General features: G+C 46.0%; 3 protein-coding genes across 6 annotated transcripts; 2 read left to right on the top strand and 1 right to left on the bottom strand.

Moving 5' to 3' along the window:
• Positions 1–2,142: 2,142 nt before the first annotated feature.
• KMT5A (lysine methyltransferase 5A) lies at positions 2,143–13,034 on the top strand. The gene is given in 9 exon segments (XM_065646370.1): positions 2,143–2,277; positions 2,279–2,624; positions 2,940–3,034; positions 5,147–5,303; positions 6,854–7,070; positions 7,882–7,966; positions 8,333–8,392; positions 9,465–9,655; positions 10,815–13,034. Coding segments are annotated over 9 exon segments (1,497 nt in total). The 3' UTR covers positions 11,026–13,034.
• A 1,957-nt stretch (positions 13,035–14,991) lies between these two features.
• Positions 14,992–19,599, bottom strand: RILPL2 (Rab interacting lysosomal protein like 2). Its single transcript, XM_065646375.1, has 4 exons — positions 19,101–19,599; positions 18,017–18,168; positions 15,704–15,814; positions 14,992–15,255 (listed from the first exon to the last, which is right to left on the bottom strand). Exons 1-4 carry the CDS (start codon positions 19,440–19,442, stop codon positions 15,213–15,215), a joined length of 648 nt encoding a protein of 215 aa, XP_065502447.1. The 5' UTR covers positions 19,443–19,599; the 3' UTR covers positions 14,992–15,212.
• On the top strand, positions 19,549–21,773 carry SNRNP35 (small nuclear ribonucleoprotein U11/U12 subunit 35). 4 transcript variants are annotated; one of them, XM_065646372.1, is made up of 2 exons: positions 19,549–19,690; positions 20,274–21,773. In XM_065646372.1, exon 2 carries the CDS (start codon positions 20,293–20,295, stop codon positions 21,088–21,090), a length of 798 nt encoding a protein of 265 aa, XP_065502444.1. In that variant the 5' UTR covers positions 19,549–19,690; positions 20,274–20,292; the 3' UTR covers positions 21,091–21,773. The 4 variants fall into 4 exon arrangements, with proteins under 4 accessions (XP_065502444.1, XP_065502443.1, XP_065502446.1 ...); XM_065646371.1 differs by lacking the exon at positions 19,549–19,690 and adding an exon at positions 19,797–19,920; XM_065646374.1 differs by lacking the exon at positions 19,549–19,690 and adding an exon at positions 20,058–20,152 and having other exon boundaries at positions 20,287–21,773.
• The last annotated feature ends 253 nt before the right edge of the window (positions 21,774–22,026 follow it).

Raw genomic sequence — 22,026 nt, 5'->3', positions numbered from 1 at the left:
AAGCACAAATTGTCAGGATTTCATCTTGTGAATAAGGAATTTGTGCAAATATCGTGATATTTATTTACTTGCTGTGTGAGAACTACATTGAGAACTTGCTCCAAGGTAGAAATATTTAACAAGAATGTCTTGTTGGTATATTTGAAAGAAATTGGACTTTTTAATTCAAAGGCAACCAGTCCTAAAAAGTAAGATATTTTTTTGAGTCGAGTGTTAATTTAGACTGAAAGTATTTACTCTGACGATTTTCTTTCCAAGCAAATCCAACACCTTGCTCACAAGTGTTCCTTCCCCCACAAAAGGCTTTCACGTCTCCATGTTAAGGCAGTGCTCTCAGGGGCTGCCCTTACACTACTACTGGCGATAATAAATATTTAGGTCACTGGGTTTTACAGCTGGTGCTGGTGGGAGTCATGCTGCTCCCTCCCCAGTATCGCCTTGGCTGGTGCTTTCCCATGTGCTGCCTGTCCTGAGTCACGGTGACGGGCAATTGCACATGGATGTGCCCTCTTTTGGGCTGTAGCCTTATCTCTTGATAACATTTTTCCTTCCCCTCAGTACTGGCTTTTTGGTGATAACTCCCTGAAGCGCTAAGGGGTAAAACCAGCCTGGTTTGTGTATTCCCAGTGCGATCTCACCGTGCTGGGAGCAGGGGCTAGTTAAAGATGACGTTGTTTTCTTTGTTGCTCAAGGGAAGATAATTACTTAGCTTGCTTTGCCATCTAGTGGCACAGCTTCAATGCAAACTTGGCTGCTTTGTATAATATATACAATTAATATTAAAAATATCCAACCTGCAAAAGTGTAGCAAAACCACAGTAAAGGTGTTCCCAGAGCTTTCCTATGACAATTAGGAACAGTGTTCCTTAATTACTGCAAGAAAGAAAACATCGTTAGTAATTTATGAAGAATTTTTTCCAGTCCCATCCTAGCTGTGTGAAAAGAACAGTGTGAATTGGGGTGGAAAAATCAGAACAAGGGCTCCGGTGCTCTTCTGGAGAGCTTGGCCTACCTGCTTCAGCAGCAGAGATTATCAGGATGATGCAGCCTCCTGTCCACTGGCGTTAACAAAACAACACCCAGAGCATTTTGGTCGCCTTTCTGTGAAATGTATGTTAGTGAAGATGAAGAAATTATGGTGATGATGCAGAGCTGGGCTTCTTTTGCCTTTTCTTGAAGCTCCCGTTTGCGTGGAGAGCGATCACAAAATGAGGCGAGGGTGGGCTGAAACACCTGCTGCCTTCCTGTGTCTCCTCTGCAGCCACTCCCTGTTGGTTGGTTGGTTTGTTTGTGTGTGTATGTGGTTTTGTGTATGGGTTTTAAAATAATTTTTGTTTGTTTGTTTTCTTCTCTGTTGTTCTTAAGGAAAAGGCTGGTTTTCAGTTGTGTCACCCTCCAGAACTGGCCGATCACGCCACTGTGGGGATGCCCGAGGGACGAGCAGCCGCCTGTGGCTGCAAATAAGCCCTCAGTGGGAATCCACCCCTGTGACAATGACACTTGGGGTCAGCTCACATCCTACAGACCTGTATCCCCAGCAGGCGCAGGTGGCTGTTGTTAGATGGGTCTTAAAAGATAAAAAGAAAGACTAGCCATACATCGTCACTCAATATAGTTATTCCTCTTAACGTGGAGCACCGAAGAGATCCTGTGCAGTAATTTCCTATTGTCCATGATGACCTTTACTAATGAAGAAGAAATACGCGGTATGCCTTGATGGGCTGGCACACAGCCCTTGATGGGCTGTCGTCGTGCCTCGTTGCTGCTTTACTCTTTGCAATGGTACTTTCCTGATTTTGCAGTGTATATACCAGGCCTGTCATGGGGCTGTTGAAGCTTTTCTGTGGTTTTGCCGTGTTTTAGCCACCCTTGTTAGGGAATCAGGGGTTTGACGCAATACTGTTCTCCAGGCAAGCTTTGAAGAGGATGGAATTAATGGCCTTTAATTTAATTTTCAGATTTAAGCCAGACATTGCATAAAGCAGTCTGATAATTTCGCAGAGTTTTACGATCCCGACGAAATTAGGGCCCCGCCGGATCCCCGCTGGGAGGTGGCAGCCGCTGTGCGCGCCCAAGGTGGGAGCAGAGATCCATGTGCTCTGCGAAGACGTGCATGAGGTGTTGACGGGGCCGCACTGGGCGATGCCGCTGCCCCGCCGGAGCGGAGCGGACAGGACGGGGGGTACATCTCACCGCCCCCGGCGCCCGCCGCCGCTCCGCGGGGCACGGACGGGCCAGCGGCACCCGCTCCTAGCGCGGCGTCCTACCCACGTGGCGAGGCCCTGCCGCGGAAGGGCGTTCCTTCCCGAATCGCCAATCAGAAAGCCGGTTGCTCTTCCCAGGGGCCAATCAGCGCCCGAGGAACTCAGGTTTAAACCCTGTTCCCGGGAGCTGCGAGCCTCGCTGTGTGACAGGGAGAGGGTGGGGTGCGGTTCTGTTTGCCAATCAGGGGCGCGGAAGCGGTTATTGGCACGCGGTTAGGCCAATGGGATTGCCGAGGGGAGTGCGGCGTCTCCCTGCGGAGCGGTTGGTTTCAGCGGGGGAGCTCCTCGGGGACCGTCGGGCCAGCCCGGCCGCGGGGGGCTCCAGGGCGCCGGGCCGCGCCGCCGCGGTCATGGCTAAAGGTGCGCGGGCGCGGCGTCGAGGAGGAGAGGAGCCGGGGTGCGGCGGCTGTCGCGGCGGGTGCAGGGCGGGGGCCAGGCGGCGCGGGGGCATCTCCGCGGCGCGGATGCTCCTCCCGGGAGACGCGAGGCGCCGGGGCCGGCGGGACTCCTCCCCCGCGCGGTGTGCGCAGCTCGCCGGGAAGGGGCTGGGCCGCCGCGGCTCGCCCTGCCGCATCCAGCCCTTTAAACATGGCGCAGGCCGCGGCGGCCGGGCGATGACCGCGGGCGGCCGCGCCGGACATGGCTCAGGCGCCGATCTTCCCCCCTTGCTCCTAGGGAAGAACATGCCCAAGGCCAGGGCGGGCGGCGCGGAGGAGGGGAGCCCCGAGAGCGCCGAGAAGAAGGGCCCCGGTCGCCCCCGGGCCGGCGGGGTAAGCACTGCCCGGGCCTGGGCGGGCGGAGCAGAGCGGGGCGGGCGGCTCCCTGGGGTCCTCTGCGCCCTCCGCCTCCGGTGCGAGCGGGCCGGGGTACGGGCTGCCCCGGGGAGCCGCGTGGCCCCGGGCGCTTGACTTCTGGGCCCCTCCAATCATTCAGCAACTTTAAGTGGAATGGCACTCTTTCTGTGTTTTCCCGTGCTCTGCTTCAGCTGCCCTGCAAGCGCGCAGCCAGGCCCAGGCTCGGCGATCCCTCCGTGCCACCTTCCCGTCCTGCAGTTCTGTTACAGGCAGCTGGCAGGAGCTTGATCGTCACTTTGCATTTAACCACCCATGGAAATAATTGTGGCTATTGCATCAAATCCCAGAGCTCTTCACTAGTCCTTCATGTGTTGTGTTGTGCTGAGAAAATCTCTGCTCTCGAGGGTCTCAAGCCTGGCACAGACAAAGACGTGGCAGCCACGTCTCAGTAGCGCCAAGAGCGCAGCAGGCAGGGAGCTGGGAATGAGGGGAGGGAGATACGCTGGAAAAATAGTCGTTCATTTCCTGTTAATGGTGTATTCAAAGCCAGAAAGCTTTGCTGGCAGGTGGACTGCTGCAGTTCACTGCTTCTGGCTTTCTCCGGAAATGCCCATATTTAAACTCCTCGCTAAATCTTGAGAACTTTGCAGCACAGGGTTTGCTGCTTGCAATTGTTGAAATGGAGTGCTTTCATAGCATTTCATCCTCAAAAGCCCCAGTTTTTTTAAATAAGCAAGTCTTGTCTTTCATAGGCCTTTCAGAAACATTGGGGGTCAGGGAGTATCTGGCTTGCTTTTTCTCAGACTGTTCTACTGTAATCTTAATATTTAGCAAAGTTGATTTGTGTACTGAAATTTGAGCCTTTAACTGGTCATATTTTGTGTGTGAATTATGTATGCATTAAGTTTGTTACTTATTATTATGCTAATTATTAAAGTTATCCTATGTATTCTATTATGTGCTTTGTTTACTTTTTTAGTGTTTGTGTGACTACATATGCTGGAGTATTTGTTTAGTCAGCTATATTTGAGCTATTTTTTTAACTAATGGGAGCCTTTATGTGCTTTTCTGAAAAAAATGGATGCATGTTTTTGTTGTTTTAACTGGCTTGCAGTGTCTGAAAATTGGTTTTAGTTGAGTCAAAATATAGCCAAGACAAACTCATTCTGTCCACGTTGCATCTGCTTGTCCAGACACTGAGATTTCACAGTTGAAATCTATGTGCCCTACATATGCTGCAGAGTCAAACTTGGCGAGGGAGCAGGAGACGGCAAAAGCAAAGGTGGCACGACTCCACTAAGCTTTGGTAAATTTGATACTGCTCACCGTTGATGTCCTTTGAGGCCAGGCCAGTGTACAAACCCTGGTCTCTGTGGTGTTTGACCATGCTGGAGGGTTTTGCCGTTTTCCTGGCTGGGCATGCATACTTTGTGTAAACTCTTTAGTGTTTCTTTTGCCATAAGCAACTTTTACACTTTATTTTCTGAAATATAATGGATAAAAAGATAGCATTGTTTATTGCCTAGGCTTCATTGAGAGTTGTCACTCAAGGTAGACTGTAAAACTGATTTCTGTCTTCTGTGTTGCTCAGTAGAGCATATAATTAACTGCAGTAACATTTGACACCTCATGAGAGTGTTTGAGTAAGCTCATACCTCTCTGGCTATGAGAGCTATGTTCTAGGCTTGGGCAATTTTTGCTCTCTTATTCGTATTTTTTTTGGCTTGCACTCTTTGAGGCCGCCTTCCTTCTGAGGAGCACAGGGCTAGTGGGGTTTTTTTTTAGCACCAGAGTTCATACTGTGGAGCACAGAGTGGAAGCTGGAGTTAATTATGACTACTCCATCCTGACACACTTCATATGAAAGTCCTCTTGGACTGGGAGTTTGCATGAGTAAGTTCTCTGTGTGCTTACCACTGTTATGTTTTCACTTAGTAGAAATAGCAACAGCAGTAAGAATGATGCATTAAAGCAGCGTAATTTGCATTAGTGCAGTCAGCTGTCAGCCCTGGTCTTTGTAGCTTGTTGTGGATACCAACTTCATGTACCTGGCATCTTTGAACTGATTTTTGTGTGGGTCTGTTTTAGGAGAATGTGTTTATTGGTCAATCCAAAATCTACAGCTACCTGAATCCTAACAAAACTCCTGGTGCTCGCCCCCCGCTTCAAGAGGAAAACTCTGTCATGTATCACGAGGTGAAATGTCAGGGCAAAACACTAAACAAAACCTACAGGAAAGGAGATGGTAAGATTGATCTTTGGATTGCTTGGCTCATTAAATGTGCTCCCCTTCCCCTCAATTTGAGAACTTAATTGCACAGTCAAGAGGGCCAGGCAGCTCCCCAGCCCAGTTGCTTTCCCAGTCTTACAACTCTGTCGGCAAACTGCGACTCTCTAAAGATGAAGGCGTCCTTATCCTTTTCAAAACTTAGATCACGGGTTAGGCATTTTTTTCCTCTATTTTTGTCTGGCTATGTTTGTATTGTCTCTCTGGATATAAAAAACTAATGCTTGCATTGTCAATATGCCCCGTTCTCCCTGCAATTCCATTACCGCTCTGCTTTTTCAGGTCAGCATTTGGCAGTTTGTTTATTTTTTTAATCTTTTTTATTACCTAAAACTGGCTTATTCTCTATTTTGACTACTTTATACTAATTTATATAAAGGCAATTCAAAGTCAAATCAGATATGAGGTAGAGGTACTGGTAGAAGAAGCAACAATTCTTAAATTTTCAGGATGAAATAAAGGCAATGAGAAGGAGGAGCACAGATTGTGGATGCCGAGTGCCAGGCTTCATAGGTGCTTCATTGTAGTGACTAGGAATGGGAATGTTCCACAGGTTTATGGAGGGGGAAAAAAGCTGGCTCGTGTTCAAAGGTGCATTTAGTAACCTTGGTAATTTGTCAAAACATTTTGATGCAAACACTTTTAGCAAGCGGGTATTTTAAGTCCCACTCAACACAGAGAGTGTCAGGTCTTCTGGAAACTCGGGGCCTTTAGCTCCTAATTTAGCTCTCCAGTTTTGACAAGAAAGCAAAGGTGGCTTTAGCTTGTCCTACTGCTGTGGTCTTGCAGCTGTACTTCTTCAGTAAGACAGAAGCATCTGTCTCAGCAGATTGGACTGTTAAACCTGGTGATTTGCTTTAGATAAAAACTTTATTCAGCTTTAAGCCTTGCTCACCTACCTCTAAATCAGTTGGCTGAGGAGGAGGATGTGGTCATGTCCGGGTGGGATGCACATAACCAAGAAAATGTTGGTGGTGTGTGGGGTAGGCTTCTTGTAAGTGCCAGCCCTTTAGCTCCTGTGGATTTTGTCTGAGTGGTGTTGGCTCCTTGGTACCAGCGTTTGCAGCCACTGATCACAGCAGTGCAGGACCCAGAGAGGCTTCCTCTCCCTCATCAGTCCAGGATGTCAATTAGCTTATGGCAACTTGATAATTTAGTGTGCCAGGTGCAAACCGTGCAGTTGTTTTGAACACTGCACTGAAGGTGCTGCGTGTTCAGGTTTGGAAAACTGAGTCACAAACTTAACATAACGAAGTACTTGGACCCTGTTTTACCCTTTCCCTTTTTCCGCTCGCCCCTCCCTCTGTACTATGTGTACTGTAGCAATGACTAGTCAGAAGTTGAGTAACAGCCTATCTGGGTTCTAGCATAAAGAGCTTGTCTCATTCCCTTCTTTCTTCTGTTTGACAGAACTAGAAACTTGGGCTAGAAACCATTGGAATTAATTTAAAGCACTCTGGTATAGATGATCCTAAGATCAGAGCCTTACTTTATTTTCCTGTCATCAGGAAAAAAGAATGGTGGCAATATAATCGAAGGTGCTATGAAACCAGAAGACCAGAAAGATAAAGAAGGTGGGTGTAATACTTCGGTGCCCTCCTCTGATCAAAACCAAGAAACTGTAGAAGCTCAAAAGACACCGCTGCCTTCAGGCTGTGCTGACGAGGCCAATGCAAAGCCAGCTCAGAAAAAGGTGGTTAAAGCAAAACGTGGACCAAGGAGAAAGTAAGTGACTTCTGGGATTATAAAAACCTTTCTTTTGTGTGTCCTTTTGTACCAAGAGGCTTTGATCTCCATTTTTCCTTCAGGAACTACAGTCAAACCTGTAATTAATGTTTGTCTTGTTGACTTTTTTTTAAGAAAGTGGAACAAATCTTAAAGGAGATGTCTTTTTTCTCAATAATAATACATTTGAAAGTAGAAAATAGCACTCAAAGTATTTATGTACCTTGCAGAGGACTTTTTTTTTCTGGAAAGCAATGCTAGTGTATTTTATCTCAAGCGAAATAGTTGCTGATCACCTATAGAAAAAGAAATTAATGACCCATTAAGACATACTTTTTTTGTGGACAAATGGCAAATGGGAATGTATCTTTTCAGAAACAGAATATTAGATTCATTACAGTTGGACGCTTCCTGGCTGAGCTGATACTCTTTCGCATGGTATCTGAGTAATGTGACCTAACATTAATGAATTCCTTACCAAGCAGTTTTCATGACCTAAATTTTAGAGTGCCTTCTGGCAGGGCACACGGGGGTCTTCAGACTTGTAATGTGACCTTCAGCTAGTTTCCAATGGCATCTCATTCTTGTAGTTAGAGAATTCATACTAGAGTAATGGAAATAGCGTGAGGAAGAAAAGGGGATCTAGCTTTTGGCTTGAAGGGAAGAGTGCTGATAAGAAACACTGATTCATATTGATTGCCTTTCAACTTAACAAGCTGAAAATAAAAATTTCTTACAGATACCTGTGTCCTAGAGGTATAAATTCACAAATAGTCTGAAATGTGTGTTATCTATTTTTTGTATCCCTTAGAACACAAGGAAGAGCACCAAATCGAAAAGTGACAGATTATTACCCAGTTAGAAGAAGTTCCAGGAAGAGCAAATCTGAATTGGAGGTAGTGCTTCTTGTTAAGATCATATCATTACTTACAATGTTGCTAGTTAATGGAACATTTGAGGAAGTACGTCACTATCTGTAAATGGATTAAGTTGGCCAAATATGAATAGCTTTGTGCACTGGAGGTATTGTTAAGAACATTCTTGAAATTTGGAAATGCTGATCCAGTTCTTTTAGGATAGAATCTAGCTGCTTGCATATTTTGAGGGGCAGAAATCTGCCTCTTTCCCATTCAGTTTTGCTAGAAATATGGGATAGTTTGGAAAAACGAGTGTCACTGATTAATAATGTCGTTTTAACTGTAAAATAAGCTGCAAAAACTATCGACAGTAGTGTGGCTTATTTGTTCTCATTTCTCCTGCAGACTGAGGAGAGGAGGAAAATAGATGAGCTAATTACAAGTGGAAAAGAAGAGGGAATGAAGGTAACTGCAATGCCAACCTGAGTAGCCATGTACTGTTTATACAGTGTCTTGCTGTTAATCTGTTTGAGCAGAAAGTAACAGAACTCAGTCTTGGAACTGCTGCAGTTCCCTGATAGTAAGATGCAAGTGCAGCAAAACTGGAGCAGACTGTCCTCTTGGATGAGCAATATTTGGCTCTGAAGAACATGTATGGTGCAGCCTCAGTCATAAATATTGTAGGGGCTTTGTAGTCTCTACTGAAAATGCACTTGCTTCCTTTAGCATTTCATTTCTTGGGTTAGCTTCTAGAAGTATGGCTAGATACAGCATCTGAATTGTCGTATGTTTTAAAGATAATACCCATATATACTGTCTGTATGGTAACAAATTCTCTTAGCCTGTTCACAGGCAGTCACTGTGGGTCTTCACTGTGGCACTTGGGATAATGGGTTGTACTGGTTTTCCTCCTACTGCTAGCAAATAGTAGTTATTGGGACCAAGTGCTTACCATTTGGGTTAGTTTGGTCATCCTTTTTAGACTTCAAAGCAGAAAAGGTTCCTGGAAGTGCAAGAAGAGCTGTGATTCTTGAAAAACAGCAGCCTGCACTTAACACTGTCACATCTACAACAGTGACGAGAACTTTCTTGGAATTGTCCAATTTACAGGGGGAGGCAGGAATAATAAAGTATACTGGTGGGTGATAAATGTGATTTCTGTGGTTGATCTTTCTGTTCCTCTAACTTTTTAACCTGTGCATGCTAATGGTGATGGCACATCTGAAATGGAAAAGCTTACTGCCTCTGCTAATAGTTGAAAAAGAACACATAGCTCTGTGTATGGTTTATTTAAGGTAATTCGTAATCTGGTTAGAAGACTTTGTATCAAAAGATCTGGTAACTTGTAGGGTGTGTCCTGAACTCACCCTATATTTCTTTCCCGATGCTGTGCATTGGGCTTCTACAGCTTTGTCTGCAGTACACACAAGTACCCTGCTGTAGCATTTTTAAATCACAAATCACTCATTTCATAGTGAACAGCATATTTGCAATCATGTAACTACTTTCACAGCTGATTTTCTTTTCAACTCAACAGATTGATTACATCGATGGCAAAGGCAGAGGAGTAATTGCTACTAAACATTTTAATCGAGGAGAATTTGTAGTTGAATATCACGGGGATCTCATAGAGATCACTGATGCTAAAAAGCGAGAAGCTGTGTATGCTCAAGATCCATCCACAGGCTGCTATATGTACTATTTTCAGTACCTCAGCAAAACGTACTGGTAAGCTTCTGTTCTCTTTAGTGTGCTATTTGAGTGATGGAGACTTTGAATGCTGCTAAGTCTTCTCTTGTTCTCATGCATTTTTTTTTTAATGGGAACCATGAATTAGGAAATCTTTTTGGAGCACTTATTCCATGGTCCAAGAGCCTCCTGTAGCTCTGGGATAAAAGGAAAGGTAGGTGACTCAAAGCCCTGTTCTCTGAAGTGGTGCACAAGCTATACAGAGCATTGTATCTGCTTGGATGAGACTTCTAGCTCTGCCATGGACTTCTGCCTAAGTTTTTTCTCTTGTAAAATTAACTACTTTTCCTGAGTTGCAAGGATTTTATTTGAAAAGCAATATGGACAGACTCTCTGGAAGGGAAGCATTTCCTTCAGCTGTCTTTGACTGGGTCTCCTTCTCTAGTACCTGACACCTACCCCACGTGCATGCTTTACCCCTTGATTTGCTGTTTCATTTGCCCCAAACTCCAGTTCTCTCAAAGCAGCTATTCGGACTACATTCTTTCCTCCTTGGTTGATGTTACTGGATACTGGAATGTGGGTTACATAGGCTATATATTAATTACCTTATTAAGTGCCCTATATTCTAAGTGTCTGATGGCATAATGTCTAGGTGCCACAATGACAGCTGCCGTAACAATTATTTGTGCAATGATGGGCACTACAGCTTTAGTATCCAGGTCTCTGGAAGCTGGGCATGTAGTATTTAGACATTCTCAGCCTTCTGTATGAAGTAGAGACTCTTGCTGGCTTACTCAGTGGATATTACTTAGCTATGACACAGCTTTCCTGAGGGGAGGGTATTTAAGGTGTCAAGCCTTTCTGGTGCTGTTCTGCATCTGGATTCTGCTATTCCTCATGAGCAGTTGAGAGCTGCTTGGAAACAGGCAGCTCAAAAACAAAGCCCAAAGTTTTCAATTTTCTGAGTTTTGTGCTAACTTAAAAGTCTCCCAGAATTGCCTTAATTTACCTACATTGCCATATTATGTGCCGTCTGTTTAATCATGTGAGTATTCTGAAATGTTCTGGTTTTCATTCATTTTTTCCAAGCATTATGTGGATTCCTCATTCTTTATGCAATTTGCACTTTGGTTTTTGTCCACGAACATGATTGTGCGATATGCAGCAATCCTGGATTCTGTTCTTGTTCTTTCAGTGTTGATGCTACAAAAGAAACTGATCGTCTGGGAAGACTGATTAATCACAGCAAATGTGGCAATTGTCAAACAAAGCTTCATGACATAGACGGTGTGCCTCATCTCATACTGATAGCTTCCAGAGACATTAAAGCAGGTGAAGAACTGTTGTACGACTATGGAGACAGAAGCAAAGCTTCAATTGAAGCTCATCCATGGCTGAAACACTAATTCATCTTCTTTGTTTGGGTTTCTTTTTTGGACTGAGCGCTCTACGAGGAGTCAGTGGAATTTTTTTTTTTTCCTCACTTCCCTCAGCTTTCTTAGTGGACTGCTTATGGTGTTCTGAGCTCCTTAAAAACTACCTTTTTGCTTTGCAATATTTAAATACCTATTACAGTTTTCCAGGCAGGCTTGAATAATTGATCTTAGATTGCCAAAACTTTTATATCATGAAAGGAAACCCTCCCTAACATTTGAATACATCTGCATAGTGACCAGTGCCACTTGAACATGCAAAGACTTGCACAGAAACTTAATCACTTGGGTTGCGCTTCTGCTTTTGCGATGAAATCTTGTGCTCCACTTTGTGGGGTGGTGAACTTGGCGTTAGCTTTATGACGGCAGATGTACTTCTGTACTCTGACATCCCATGGCTTCCCTGCTTGTCAGGCTGCATTTTACAACCCAGTGCTGACAGGCTTCTCTGAGATGGATGCAACTGTTTCTATCATTCTCAAATAATTTGTGGTAGGGATCCAGTTTTTCCAGTGTCATATCTCATGTTGGCAGTGAACTTTAAATGCACTGGCGCTGAGGAAAATGGATGGTCAAATTGGCTGCTTTCTTCAGAGAAATGACTCCAAGCCAAATAAGGATGAATTTTGATAGACTGGGTTGACACTGATTAGAAATATGAAGATAGAACTTCACAGTGAGAATCAATGTTTGACGTTACTTATTTTCTAAAACTTAAGACGGTACCTTTTCATAGTTAATGGCTGATTCTCGGAGGTGTCTCCTGGAAAATTTTAAAGAAGTAAAGGAAAAAGCTCTCTTCAAAAATTTTTATTACCTTCCTATGCTAATTAGCCATATCAGAAGCTATTTATTTACTGTGAATGCTTGAAATAGAGCATAGTGGTTCCAAAAAATAGGAGTCATCTTCATATGCAGCTTCAAACTGTAATGATAGAGTTCATGCAATGAAGAAAGTAGATTCCTTATTGCCTGGTCCTGTAGGTCTGTCCAGCGTGGTCTGGTCCCACTGTCTTAAATGGGAGTCGAGCGCTTAGCATCTTGTGAATGTTTGTAACGTTACTGTTGGAGAACCAAATCTGTGATATAGGCGGGCAATACAATGCAGGTCCTTTATGTTAAAGATGAATTCTTACCAGTTGGAATTTTTGCCAAGGCAAGCTTGGCATGTGTGTAGATGAAAATGGCTGTGAGCCATCAGCCACGCTTGCTGCTGGGAGATGTCGGCAAGGGATCTGTGGCTCTCTTCTTGTCTTCTGTTCCTCATGTCTTGAAGGCTGCTGCTGTTCCAGCTCATGCCCTCTAGCACAATCTTATATGCTTGCCTATGTGATAGGTCAAATAGCAACAACATCCTGGTTGTACGCTCCAGCAGCAAGAGAGGTGGCTTAGTGATGTATTTTTTAAATTAAAAACTTGAAGACAATGTCTCTGTAAAATAAAGAATATATTTATTATTGATGAAGTGGCTGCTATAGTACCTGTCTCCATTGCAGATCATTAGCATTTTGAAAGAAAGCTGTGAAAATCATTAGCCATTAAATGCTTTACATTATTTACCACTTAACACCAGGCAAGCTCATCAGAGACAGCCTGTGTATTTTCACCATTTCTGAAGAATTAACTGGAGACCTGTTACCTGTCATGTACTGAGTTACAGGTAAGCTTCTCTGGCTGACTTTTTTTGAGTTGGCACTCATTTTTCTCTTGTCTCAGAGACTACAGCAGTGTACGGTATCCTGTTTTATTAGAGCACTTCCCTGAAGTTAAAATTAGAATAAAATACTTTTTTTTTTTTATTTAAACATTTGCTTGTTCTCTATCAGGTCAAATAACTTAAAACCTCTGTTCTTCAGCATCACTTTTGTAAACAAGAAAGGGGGAAGATCTCTCCCTGTCTTACGTAAAAAGAAAATTGTCTTCTCTGAAACGCTTAACTGGTAATGAAGTAGCACTGCATCGGAAGATGGTAATAAAGCTGATGTTGCACTGAGTATGTATCCTTTACTTTTTTAGGAACTGATGTAATATATATATATATATCAAATACTTTTCATAGAAACAAGCCATTTGGACTTCTATCCTTGTGCCTTATAGGAAGGTTTCATCTTCTAACAAGGTGTAAAGCACTCAGCAGGGCACGACGGCCTTGCATTAGGAGCTAAACTGGTTTTTTTTTCTCTCGTGGCTTTGCCAGAGGCAGCGCGTTTCTCTCAAAGGGCTGGAGCTTCTCCTGGTGCAGCCGTAGCCAAGGGATTTGCTCCCCTTTTGAGAGAGAAGCTGTGTGGCTCACTTGGCACCAGCATGTGTGCAGCTGTGAGGGTTCCAGAAAAAGACTGGCACAAAAAGGCTGAGGTGCTCTCCTGTCTACTTGAAGTGGTGAACTCCCATTTTTTTTTTTTTTTTTAAATAAACTGAAAAGAATAACTGCAGCTTTCATTATTGTCTCCTTTCACTAACTGCAAAGAGTGGCCTCAGGCTATGTTAGTCCTCTGTGCCTCCATGGTGGGCTGCTGCTTTTGCACAGCTCCATTTAATCTGCGCAGTTGATTACTTGAAGTTGTTTCATTAAGACTTTGTAGAGTGATTAATGTGTTTTGTGGCACAGTTCCTCCTCCCTCCCCTTTTTAAAGGAGGTGGGGAAATACATCCCTGGATAAAGCACAGAAGAGGAGGGAGTTCAGAGCACACGCAGACCCATCTCGCTTCAGAGGTGTATTCTGGCTGTTACTCATGCACAATTGATTGTTTTGTGGTGTGTTTTGGGTTTTGTGTGGGTTTTTTTGTGTTGTTGGGTTTTTCTTAACTCTAAACACAAAGCCTCTGCCAAGGAAATGCAGTAACTTCCTTCCATGCTACCATGCTCTGGAAAGTACATCATGGGGACATAGCCAAGGCTTATTAATATTTTACTTCAGCAGTTCTGTGCCCTGGCTAAACCAGCTTACTCAGGTCAGACACTGTGAATGTTGCCTTGCTAACATTCTCTCTGAAAGGAGACTGCAGTTCTACTTTCTGCAAAGTTGTGTTTGCATTGTGCATCTGAGCAGATGTGTGAAGCGTCATGTATTTTTCATGCTGCCTAGTGTATGAGAGGGAATCAAAAGATTTCAGAGCCTGCTTTCACTTCTGAAGAGAGTAAGATCATCGTTTGATACCTGTCACTGCTCCTTTTATGTTTGTTCAGACTTTTCTGCTCTGGAAATTCTGCTTTTCTAAACGTGGAACCTAATTGGTATCTTTCAAGCTGCTTTTCTACTCCTCGGTTTGCTTCCACTAATGATAAATCTCATTTCTTGTGCTAATACACAGCTTGTGAGAGTTGATTGAAAGAACAGAGCTTATGAAAAATACGACTGTCAACCACGGGAGACCTTTAGCTGTCAGAAATGAAATGTTTGGTGCATCTGTTCCAGTTTGAGCATGTCTGCCCCTCTGAAAAGACACCAGTCCTTCATGTGGGTAGAGCACAATGCAGCAGCTTTTCTCTCCTGGCTGTGCTCTTCTCCAGCATCTTTCATCTCGACCCCAAAGGGTGTGCAGGGGCTCTGGTGTCACAGCCCAACTGCATCTTTGGTGGAGTGGGGTGTGACAGGCTCCTGCCTGCTGCTGCCTGGATATCACCCGTCTAATGGAAGGAAAGACACAGAACAAAAAGCAATGCTGGGGTTTGCTTCAAGCCATTCTGTGTTAGTGTGAAATAATTACTTTCCACATAAGAGCAGCGGGGACTGCAATCTGAATGGGTTTTTCCTTCCCAGTGCTTCTCTATGAATGCGCTGGTGAATGGCATGTAGCTTTTAAAAATATCTTCAGCTTGCAAAATCATTTGGGCTGAGCATTTTGATAGGTGGACAGGATAAAGAAGTGTGAGTACAGACCATCACAGGCTCTTTTAATAAAAATAAAAACCACTTTTGTAGAAACGTTTATTCTCTCTGTGTGTGTAATGTCTGGCAGGAAGTGAAGAAATACAAAAAGTGTCTGTCTTAAACAGTTTCTAAAAAAGCAAAGTAAAATCTATTCTGAAAGAATATTGTACAACATGATTTTTATGAGATTGCTTATTCTCTACAGTAGGAGTGATGCTTTTTCTTCCAATCATTGACTCCCCTGTTGCCTTAGCAGCTCTCATCAGTGCCACTTCTGAACAGAAGTGGTTAAGTTCTCGAGGATGCTCCTTTTCCATGTTTAAAAGAGAACCTAAAAAAAAAAAGGAAACAATATACAACTGGAAAAGAAGGAATATACAGTGAGACAGCTGTGTCAATGTGTTCTGCTATTTTAGGGCACTTTGGGGACACAGCCTGAGCTTGTGGGTACCGGGTACAGCTGCTTCGTACAATGTCAAGCAACCTCCAGGGACAGCTGGCATGTTCCCACAGCGGAGCCTTAATGTGGGAGCTCTGAAATGCTTGTTTTTCCTAGAAAAAAGAGATGCCCTGCTTGCCTGGGTGGAGGTTGTCTTCCTGTGGAGTGCTTTTTCCACAGGAAAGGATTTTTCTATCGGGTTTTTTAATTTGAGGGAGAGGAGGAGAAAACAATATCCAGCCAACTAGGCCAAAGTTTGGAATTTATCCCTGGATTCGCTAAGTATGACACATGCCATATTCTCCTTTATTCTGCCAAAAAAAGACACTGACAAACTTACAGCCGTTTGATGATCGTCTTCTCTTCGCCATCCCTGCTGGTGCCAGAGCTGCTGCCAGTAGCCTCTTTTTCCAGTTCTTCAGTTTGGTCCCTTCTCTGTGAGATGATCCCACTGGGAAAATAAGAGGGTTTGTTTATTTTTCGTGGTTTTGTGCACACCATGGCATTGCTGTCTACATGAAACCCCTCAGGGGCAGCCTAGGATGTGGGTGAATGGATGTTCACAGAACAGGGATGGCAGCCTGGCCTATTTCTTGTCATTAACTGCTCTTATTTAACATCCCACAGTGTAATTTTGCTTAGGCAATGCTTTAATGAAAACACTAAAAAAGTAATGAGCTGACTTCTCCACAGAGGAGGAATGGCAAATCATAACAGGAGTGAAAGGGAAGTTGAATCACACATTGGATTTGGATAAGAGTCCAAAGATTACAGGAGGGTGCAGGCATAAATGGTGTATTTCTGCATGGGTGGGTCTGCAGTACCTGTACATTTTGCCATCCTGCTTCACCGCTGCTGCGCTCCACAAGGTTGGAACTGCCTACTTTAGGCAAAAGCTTCAGTTTTGCCAAAGGATGTTTCCTCTGCTTGGAATCGGGTTAGATTGTACCCCCTTGCACACTATGCCGTGTTTTCACAGCATGCCAGTTTACTGTCCTGAGCTGACCTCATTTATCTTGGGAGCTGAGTGGATCAAAGCTTGTGACTGCAGTGGCTGGAAGTAGCTAAGTGATGCTTGTCTGGACCTTGGGAATAAAAATACAGGAGAGTATCTAGAAACTGGTGTGACATCAGGCATGGGATAATTCTGGGGCAGATTCTCCTCTTAGAGAAATGGGACTATGAGGTTCAGTAACACTGCAGATCTTTAGTATCTGCACAATAACTTAGAAATCATGATTATGGTCATTTTAAGCCATTCTCTGTGGGGATGTCACTTACTCTGTGCTATATGGAGTTTATCTCCAGTATACACAAGACATTCTAGAACATATATTTATCTTCTTCCACTGCACAACTACTCTTTATTGGTCATACAATTATAATTGGGCTTTATGTGACTGTTTAAAGGGAAGATGGGTTTTGGCTTAAGCTGTAACACTGTAGGAGGAGATAACCACATAGAAATACTTGAACTGAAAAGCAGCCTTGACATACTCCCTAGGTGACTTAAATCACTCAAAAACCGAAAACACTCGCAGTTAATTTTTAACTTAGCCTGTAATAAACTGTGTAACATGGCTGGGAAATCAAAACAAGAAGCCATTCCAGTGTGTGCAGAGCAGAGGCAGGCAGCTGAGCAGGGGACACTGTGCCTCACTGGGCTGTCAAGCTGTTTGTAAACTGACGTCTTGGCTTTGACTTTAACTTCTTTGCTTAACCTGCCTGTTACAAACAAGGCAAAGGGTGGGCTTACTGTATCTAAGAGGTGGTTGCTGAGGTATCTCAACTGAAATCTAATGTGCTCAGACATTTTGTGTCTATATTAAGCAGCAGTTTTTTGCCCCGAAGAGTTTGCAATACAACCTGGTGATGAGGGGCAGAGGCTGGGGGAGAGCAGCCTTGGAGGGGAATGAATTTGTAGCACCAAGAGCAAGACCCTTCCCACATCCCACCCTTTGGCTCACACTGATTCTCCCATCCCAGGCTGGTCCCTTCTAGAAAGACCAAAAGCATCTTCCCTGAAAGCACTTGTTTTGCACAGTTCAAGTGCCTTACCCAACCCTCTGTTGGCAGTCAAAAAGAAAAAAAAACAAAAACAAAACACAGCTTATCTTGAATGATGATGAAAGGGATTAATATTCTGCTTTCTAGATCAACACCATACCCCTGTGGAAGCAAAGGAGCAGCAGATAAACTAGTGTCCCTGACAGCAAGCTGGAGGAGGAAGGAAATTTTGACTAAATCTGAGATGGAAACCCCCATGCTCTATGGTATGTAGCGTGGCTTTAGACAAAAACAGTACATGTGCAACTGCTGTGACTGCACAGATGAATTCGTGTGTGTGAGAACCCAGCTCATATGTGCAGTGGCAGGAACTCTATGTAGGCTCACAGCGGTACAATTATGGGAACAGGCTGCAAACTGCACAGAGTAACAGGGAGTTTAGATTTAAAATTATGTTGCATAGAGACAACTGCATTCCCCCATTTTTCTTTGCTTCATTTGTAAGCTCTTGGGAGCACGGTTGTCTCGTTTATGTCTGGACAGTACCCAGCCCGATCCAGGTGCTCAAACCTGCACTACTCTGATCTGATCAGCCCCTCAGACAAAAAGTAATTGTTATTAGTTCTTTGCTGGCTTCATGATATACCTCTTATAGCACTGTAGCTCCTCTTGCACCACAAGAAGCTGAGCTTTCAGCTGGTTACGCTCTTGCAATACATCTCTTAGCTCCTGTAACGTGAACCGGGGGCGATTTGGATCTGTGAGGTCTATTACCATTTTGTCTGGTCCAAGGCTGAGCTGTAAAATAAATGGTGGTAATCATGATACTGTAACCTGTTAGAAACAGGACACTCATAGAGTAAAAACTCTGACTTTTACAAATATATAGTAGTTCTTAGAACCAGTATGAGTTTATCACAATCCTGATTTTTTCCAAGCAGTTAATTATGGGTTTTCATATTATTTTTTAATTTCCTTGGTGTCTGTATTTCCCAGCCAAGTACAAGGCCCAACTGTGACAGGCTTTGACCAGAGCTAAAAACAAAGTCTCTGTCCCAAAGAGTACGCAGTCTAGTTTGCCAAGAAGCTGCTTTTCTCTGCTATTGTGATGATGAGAGACGCTGAGCAACCTGCCTAACGTCATATCAAAACTCTGGCAGAGAGAGAACTGAACTAATTTAAGACCTTTGTGGTAACGGCTTTTTCGGTCACTGACATCAGTTTCCCTTGCACAGAGTAACAAAACTTCAGCATTTGCAGGAGGAGGAGCTGCACAGTGGTGGATCTGTGCTCTGAAACCGCCTGTGTCTGAACTCTGTCAGCACCATGTGTGGCCGAACTAAAAGCCTGGTCAGTCACTACAGCGGAGCAGGACCAAGGGACCCACAGCCCTGTGGCTTGTAACAGAATCACAGAGTGTCAGGGATTGGAAGGGACCTCGAAAGATCACCCAGTCCAATCCCCTCACCGGAGCAGGAACAGCCAGATGAAGTTAAAAAGAAGATCTCCGCTCTGGAAACGGCTTCAAAGCGTTCGACCAAGATGAGAAGCGAAGTTTCTGAGACTCGTTCTCCTGTGATCAAACAGACCGGTGACTGCTGCAAAAGCATCCTCTGACCCAGCTGGTGTTAGGGTGAGTTTTGTGACCCCCACACACGGCCGAGCGGCCAGGCCGTGACCCGCCGGCCCCGCCGTGTCACACGTTGGGGACCCGCGGCCCCGGCACCCACCTGCCCGGCGCCACCTCGGGCCCCCGCCGCCCGCAGCTCCTCCAGCTCCCGCCGCAGGCTGTCCCGCTCCAGCCGCAGCTGCTCCTCGGCCAGGCTGCTCTCGCTCACCAGCGCTTCCAGCATCTCCAGCACCCGCACGATGCGGAACTGCAGCCGGGCCAGGGCGGCGGGGAGCGGCGGCCCCGCGCTGAGCTGCAGCAGGTCCCGGCCCACCACGGAGGAGATGTCATACACATCCCCGGCCGTCAGCTGGAACGGGCTCTTCTCCAGAGCCCTCTCCGGGCCGCCATCCTCCTCCTCCTCCTCCTCCAGCTCCTCCTCCTCCTCCCGGCCCTGCTCCATACCCGCCGCCAACTTCCTTCCCCGGGGAAGGCCGGGCCGGGCGGCGCTGCCGGCGGGGCCCGCGGGCGGAGCGACCCCTCCCGCCCCCGGCGGTTTCCATGGCGGAGGCCGCGGCCCCGCGGCGCTTCCCGCCCTTCCCCTGAGGAGACCCCACCCACCCCCGCCGGTGCGGGGAGCGCGGGGCACGGCGGGAGCGGCGCGGGCTGGGCACCGGCACCGGCACCGAACCGGGCCGCGCCGGGCGGGAGGTAAATGCATCCGCTGTTCCTCAGCGCCGCATTCGCCAGGCGGTGTGGCCGAGCGGCTCCGAGGAGCGGGGCGGGGGGAGCGGAGGGTCGGCCCTGCCTCCGCCAGACGGGGAGAGGGGGAAAGGGGTTAAAATAAACAAATTAAACACCGGCGGGAGCCCAGTGCCCTGCAGGGCCTGGCGAATCGGCCGGTGCCGATGGAGGAGCCGCCATCCCGCCGGAACGGAGAGGTGAGGGGAGGGCAGCGGCGGGCGGGGGCGAGACCGGGGAACCGGGCAGGGCCGGGGGAACGGGGCAGGGCCGGGGGAACGGGGCAGGGCCGCGGGGTCCCCTCAACCCGGGGGAACGGGGCAGGGCCGGGGGAACCGGGCAGGGCCGCGGGGGTTCGGGCCGGTGCCGGCTCCGGGCTCCCCGCCGTGGCTCTCCCCGGGGAGGTGAACTCGAACAACAGCGATATTGCCGGTTTGTTTCACCTTGTCGAACTTTTTTTTTTGACTGTTAGATTGAAAAATACTGTATAGCAGTGCTGAAAGTACTTCTTGCACTGCCCACTTTTTTTTCCTAAAATATCTGTGTGATGCAGGTTTTCTTCCCAGGGGACAATGAATGACTGGGCCCCCATAGCCAAGGAGTACGACCCCCTCAAGGCCGGGAGCATCGATGGCACAGACGAAGAGCCCCACGACCGGGCCATCTGGAGGGCTATGCTGGCCCGCTATGTACCCAACAAGGGAGTTACCGGAGACCCGCACCTCACCCTGTTTGTAGCAAGGCTCAATCTTCAGACGACAGAAGAGAAGTTAAAGGAGGTTTTTTCCCGGTATGGAGACATCAGAAAGATCCGTCTGGTTCGAGACCTGGTCACGGGGTTCTCCAAGGGTTACGCGTTTATTGAGTACAAAGAGGAGCGTGCTCTCTTGAAGGCCCATAGAGATGCCAACAGGCTGGTTATTGATCAGCATGAGATCTTTGTAGACTTCGAACTGGAAAGAACTCTCAAAGGATGGATTCCTCGCAGGCTTGGGGGTGGTTTTGGAGGCAAAAAAGAATCTGGGCAGCTGCGGTTTGGAGGACGGGACAGACCTTTCCGAAAGCCCATCAATTTGCCAAACATGAAAAATGATTTCTATGGAGAAGGATCAGCAGAGAAAAGAAACTGGTCTCGTGAGGGAACGAGGGACTGGAGAACAAGGGACCGAGACCATGAAAGGAGCAGAGACAACCGAAGGCCAGAAAGGGAGCGGTCGTGGGCTTGGGGTGAAAGTGAGAGAGAGCGCGACTCCAAAGAGGAGAGGAGCAGAGGGAGGGAGCGGAAGGACAGAGACCGGAAGGACAGGGATAGAGACCGGAGCAGGGAAAGAGACAGCAAGAAGCAAAGAGACGAGGATAAGCATCGGTAGGTGACAGTGCCTTGTCACTGGGGTTGGCGGCTGCTCTTACACCCAGTACATTCCAATCACGGACGTTGCCTTCATGGGGCTGTGAGCAGCGTTCCCAGAACACGCAGCTGTGCTGTTACTGTCTTGTGCCCTGACTTGTGCACCCTGGAAACTCTGTAGTTTGGTTGCTAATGCAGTTAAGATACGTGTTGAGTTGTTCTTCAGAGAAAATAAACCTTTGTATTTGTGGTTTTGAACTGGTGATGCTGTAAGAAATGCACTGCATGTACGGGCATCCCAGCAACTCTGAGGACACACCTCGGTTGATGCCCAGCCGGCTGCCTGGAGCGGGGTTCATGAGAGAGCTGCAGATTTAATTACTTATGTGCCAGATATCCACACTCACTAGTGAGACAGATGTCCTTTATGAAATAGTCACTTACTGAAGAAATAGTAATGAAATAGCAACAAACTAAGCTGCTGAAAATTGTGACCCAAACCAGAAGCTGGTGGGAAGTGATTTTATTTTCTTGAAGACAAGGGGACAGGTGAGATCTTTAGTAATATCATGTCCTTCACTTGTTCTGTGAGGTGAGAGAGAAAAGCTATTCCTAAATATCTGTTAATGTATTTTAAACTGTATTTTTTTGTCAGCCTTCGAATGCCTCTGTTGTAAACCTTGCCCAGTTTGAGGCTTTATTTCCATGAAGAGTTGTAGGAGCCTTTTTCAGGGGAAAAAGACACCCCCGTATGCTACCTCCCTAAGAAGAGACGATATTAACTTTAGACCAAAAAAAAGGACATGAGTCTTGCAGAAATACTTGTTTTTCAGAAATATTTATTAAACTGTTAAAATGATTTACTGCCCAACCAAAAAAAAACCCCAAAGAAACCAACCCAAAAAACTTCAGTGATCCTGCACTTCGCAGACAGGATCATTACGCCCCTTACCTGACA

Source organism: Caloenas nicobarica, chromosome 16 (assembly GCF_036013445.1).
Source record: "Caloenas nicobarica isolate bCalNic1 chromosome 16, bCalNic1.hap1, whole genome shotgun sequence".
NCBI classification, from domain to species: Eukaryota; Metazoa; Chordata; class Aves; order Columbiformes; family Columbidae; genus Caloenas; species Caloenas nicobarica.
This window is presented reverse-complemented; position numbering and strand designations above follow the sequence as displayed.

What these genes read in the sequence shown, in the direction of transcription:
- RILPL2 (XM_065646375.1), bottom strand. Translation starts at nt 19,442, where the DNA reads ATGGAGCAGGGCCGGGAGGAGGAGGAGGAGCTGGAGGAGGAGGAGGAG. An exon ending in CCCGAGGTGGCGCCGGGCAG is followed by an intron (nt 18,169 to 19,100) that starts GTGGGTGCCGGG and finishes TTTATTTTACAG; the next exon opens with CTCAGCCTTGGACCAGACAA. An exon ending in AAGACGATCATCAAACGGCT is followed by an intron (nt 15,256 to 15,703) that starts GTAAGTTTGTCA and finishes TTTTTTTTTTAG; the next exon opens with GTTCTCTTTTAAACATGGAA.
- SNRNP35 (XM_065646372.1), top strand. Translation starts at nt 20,293, where the DNA reads ATGAATGACTGGGCCCCCATAGCCAAGGAGTACGACCCCCTCAAGGCC.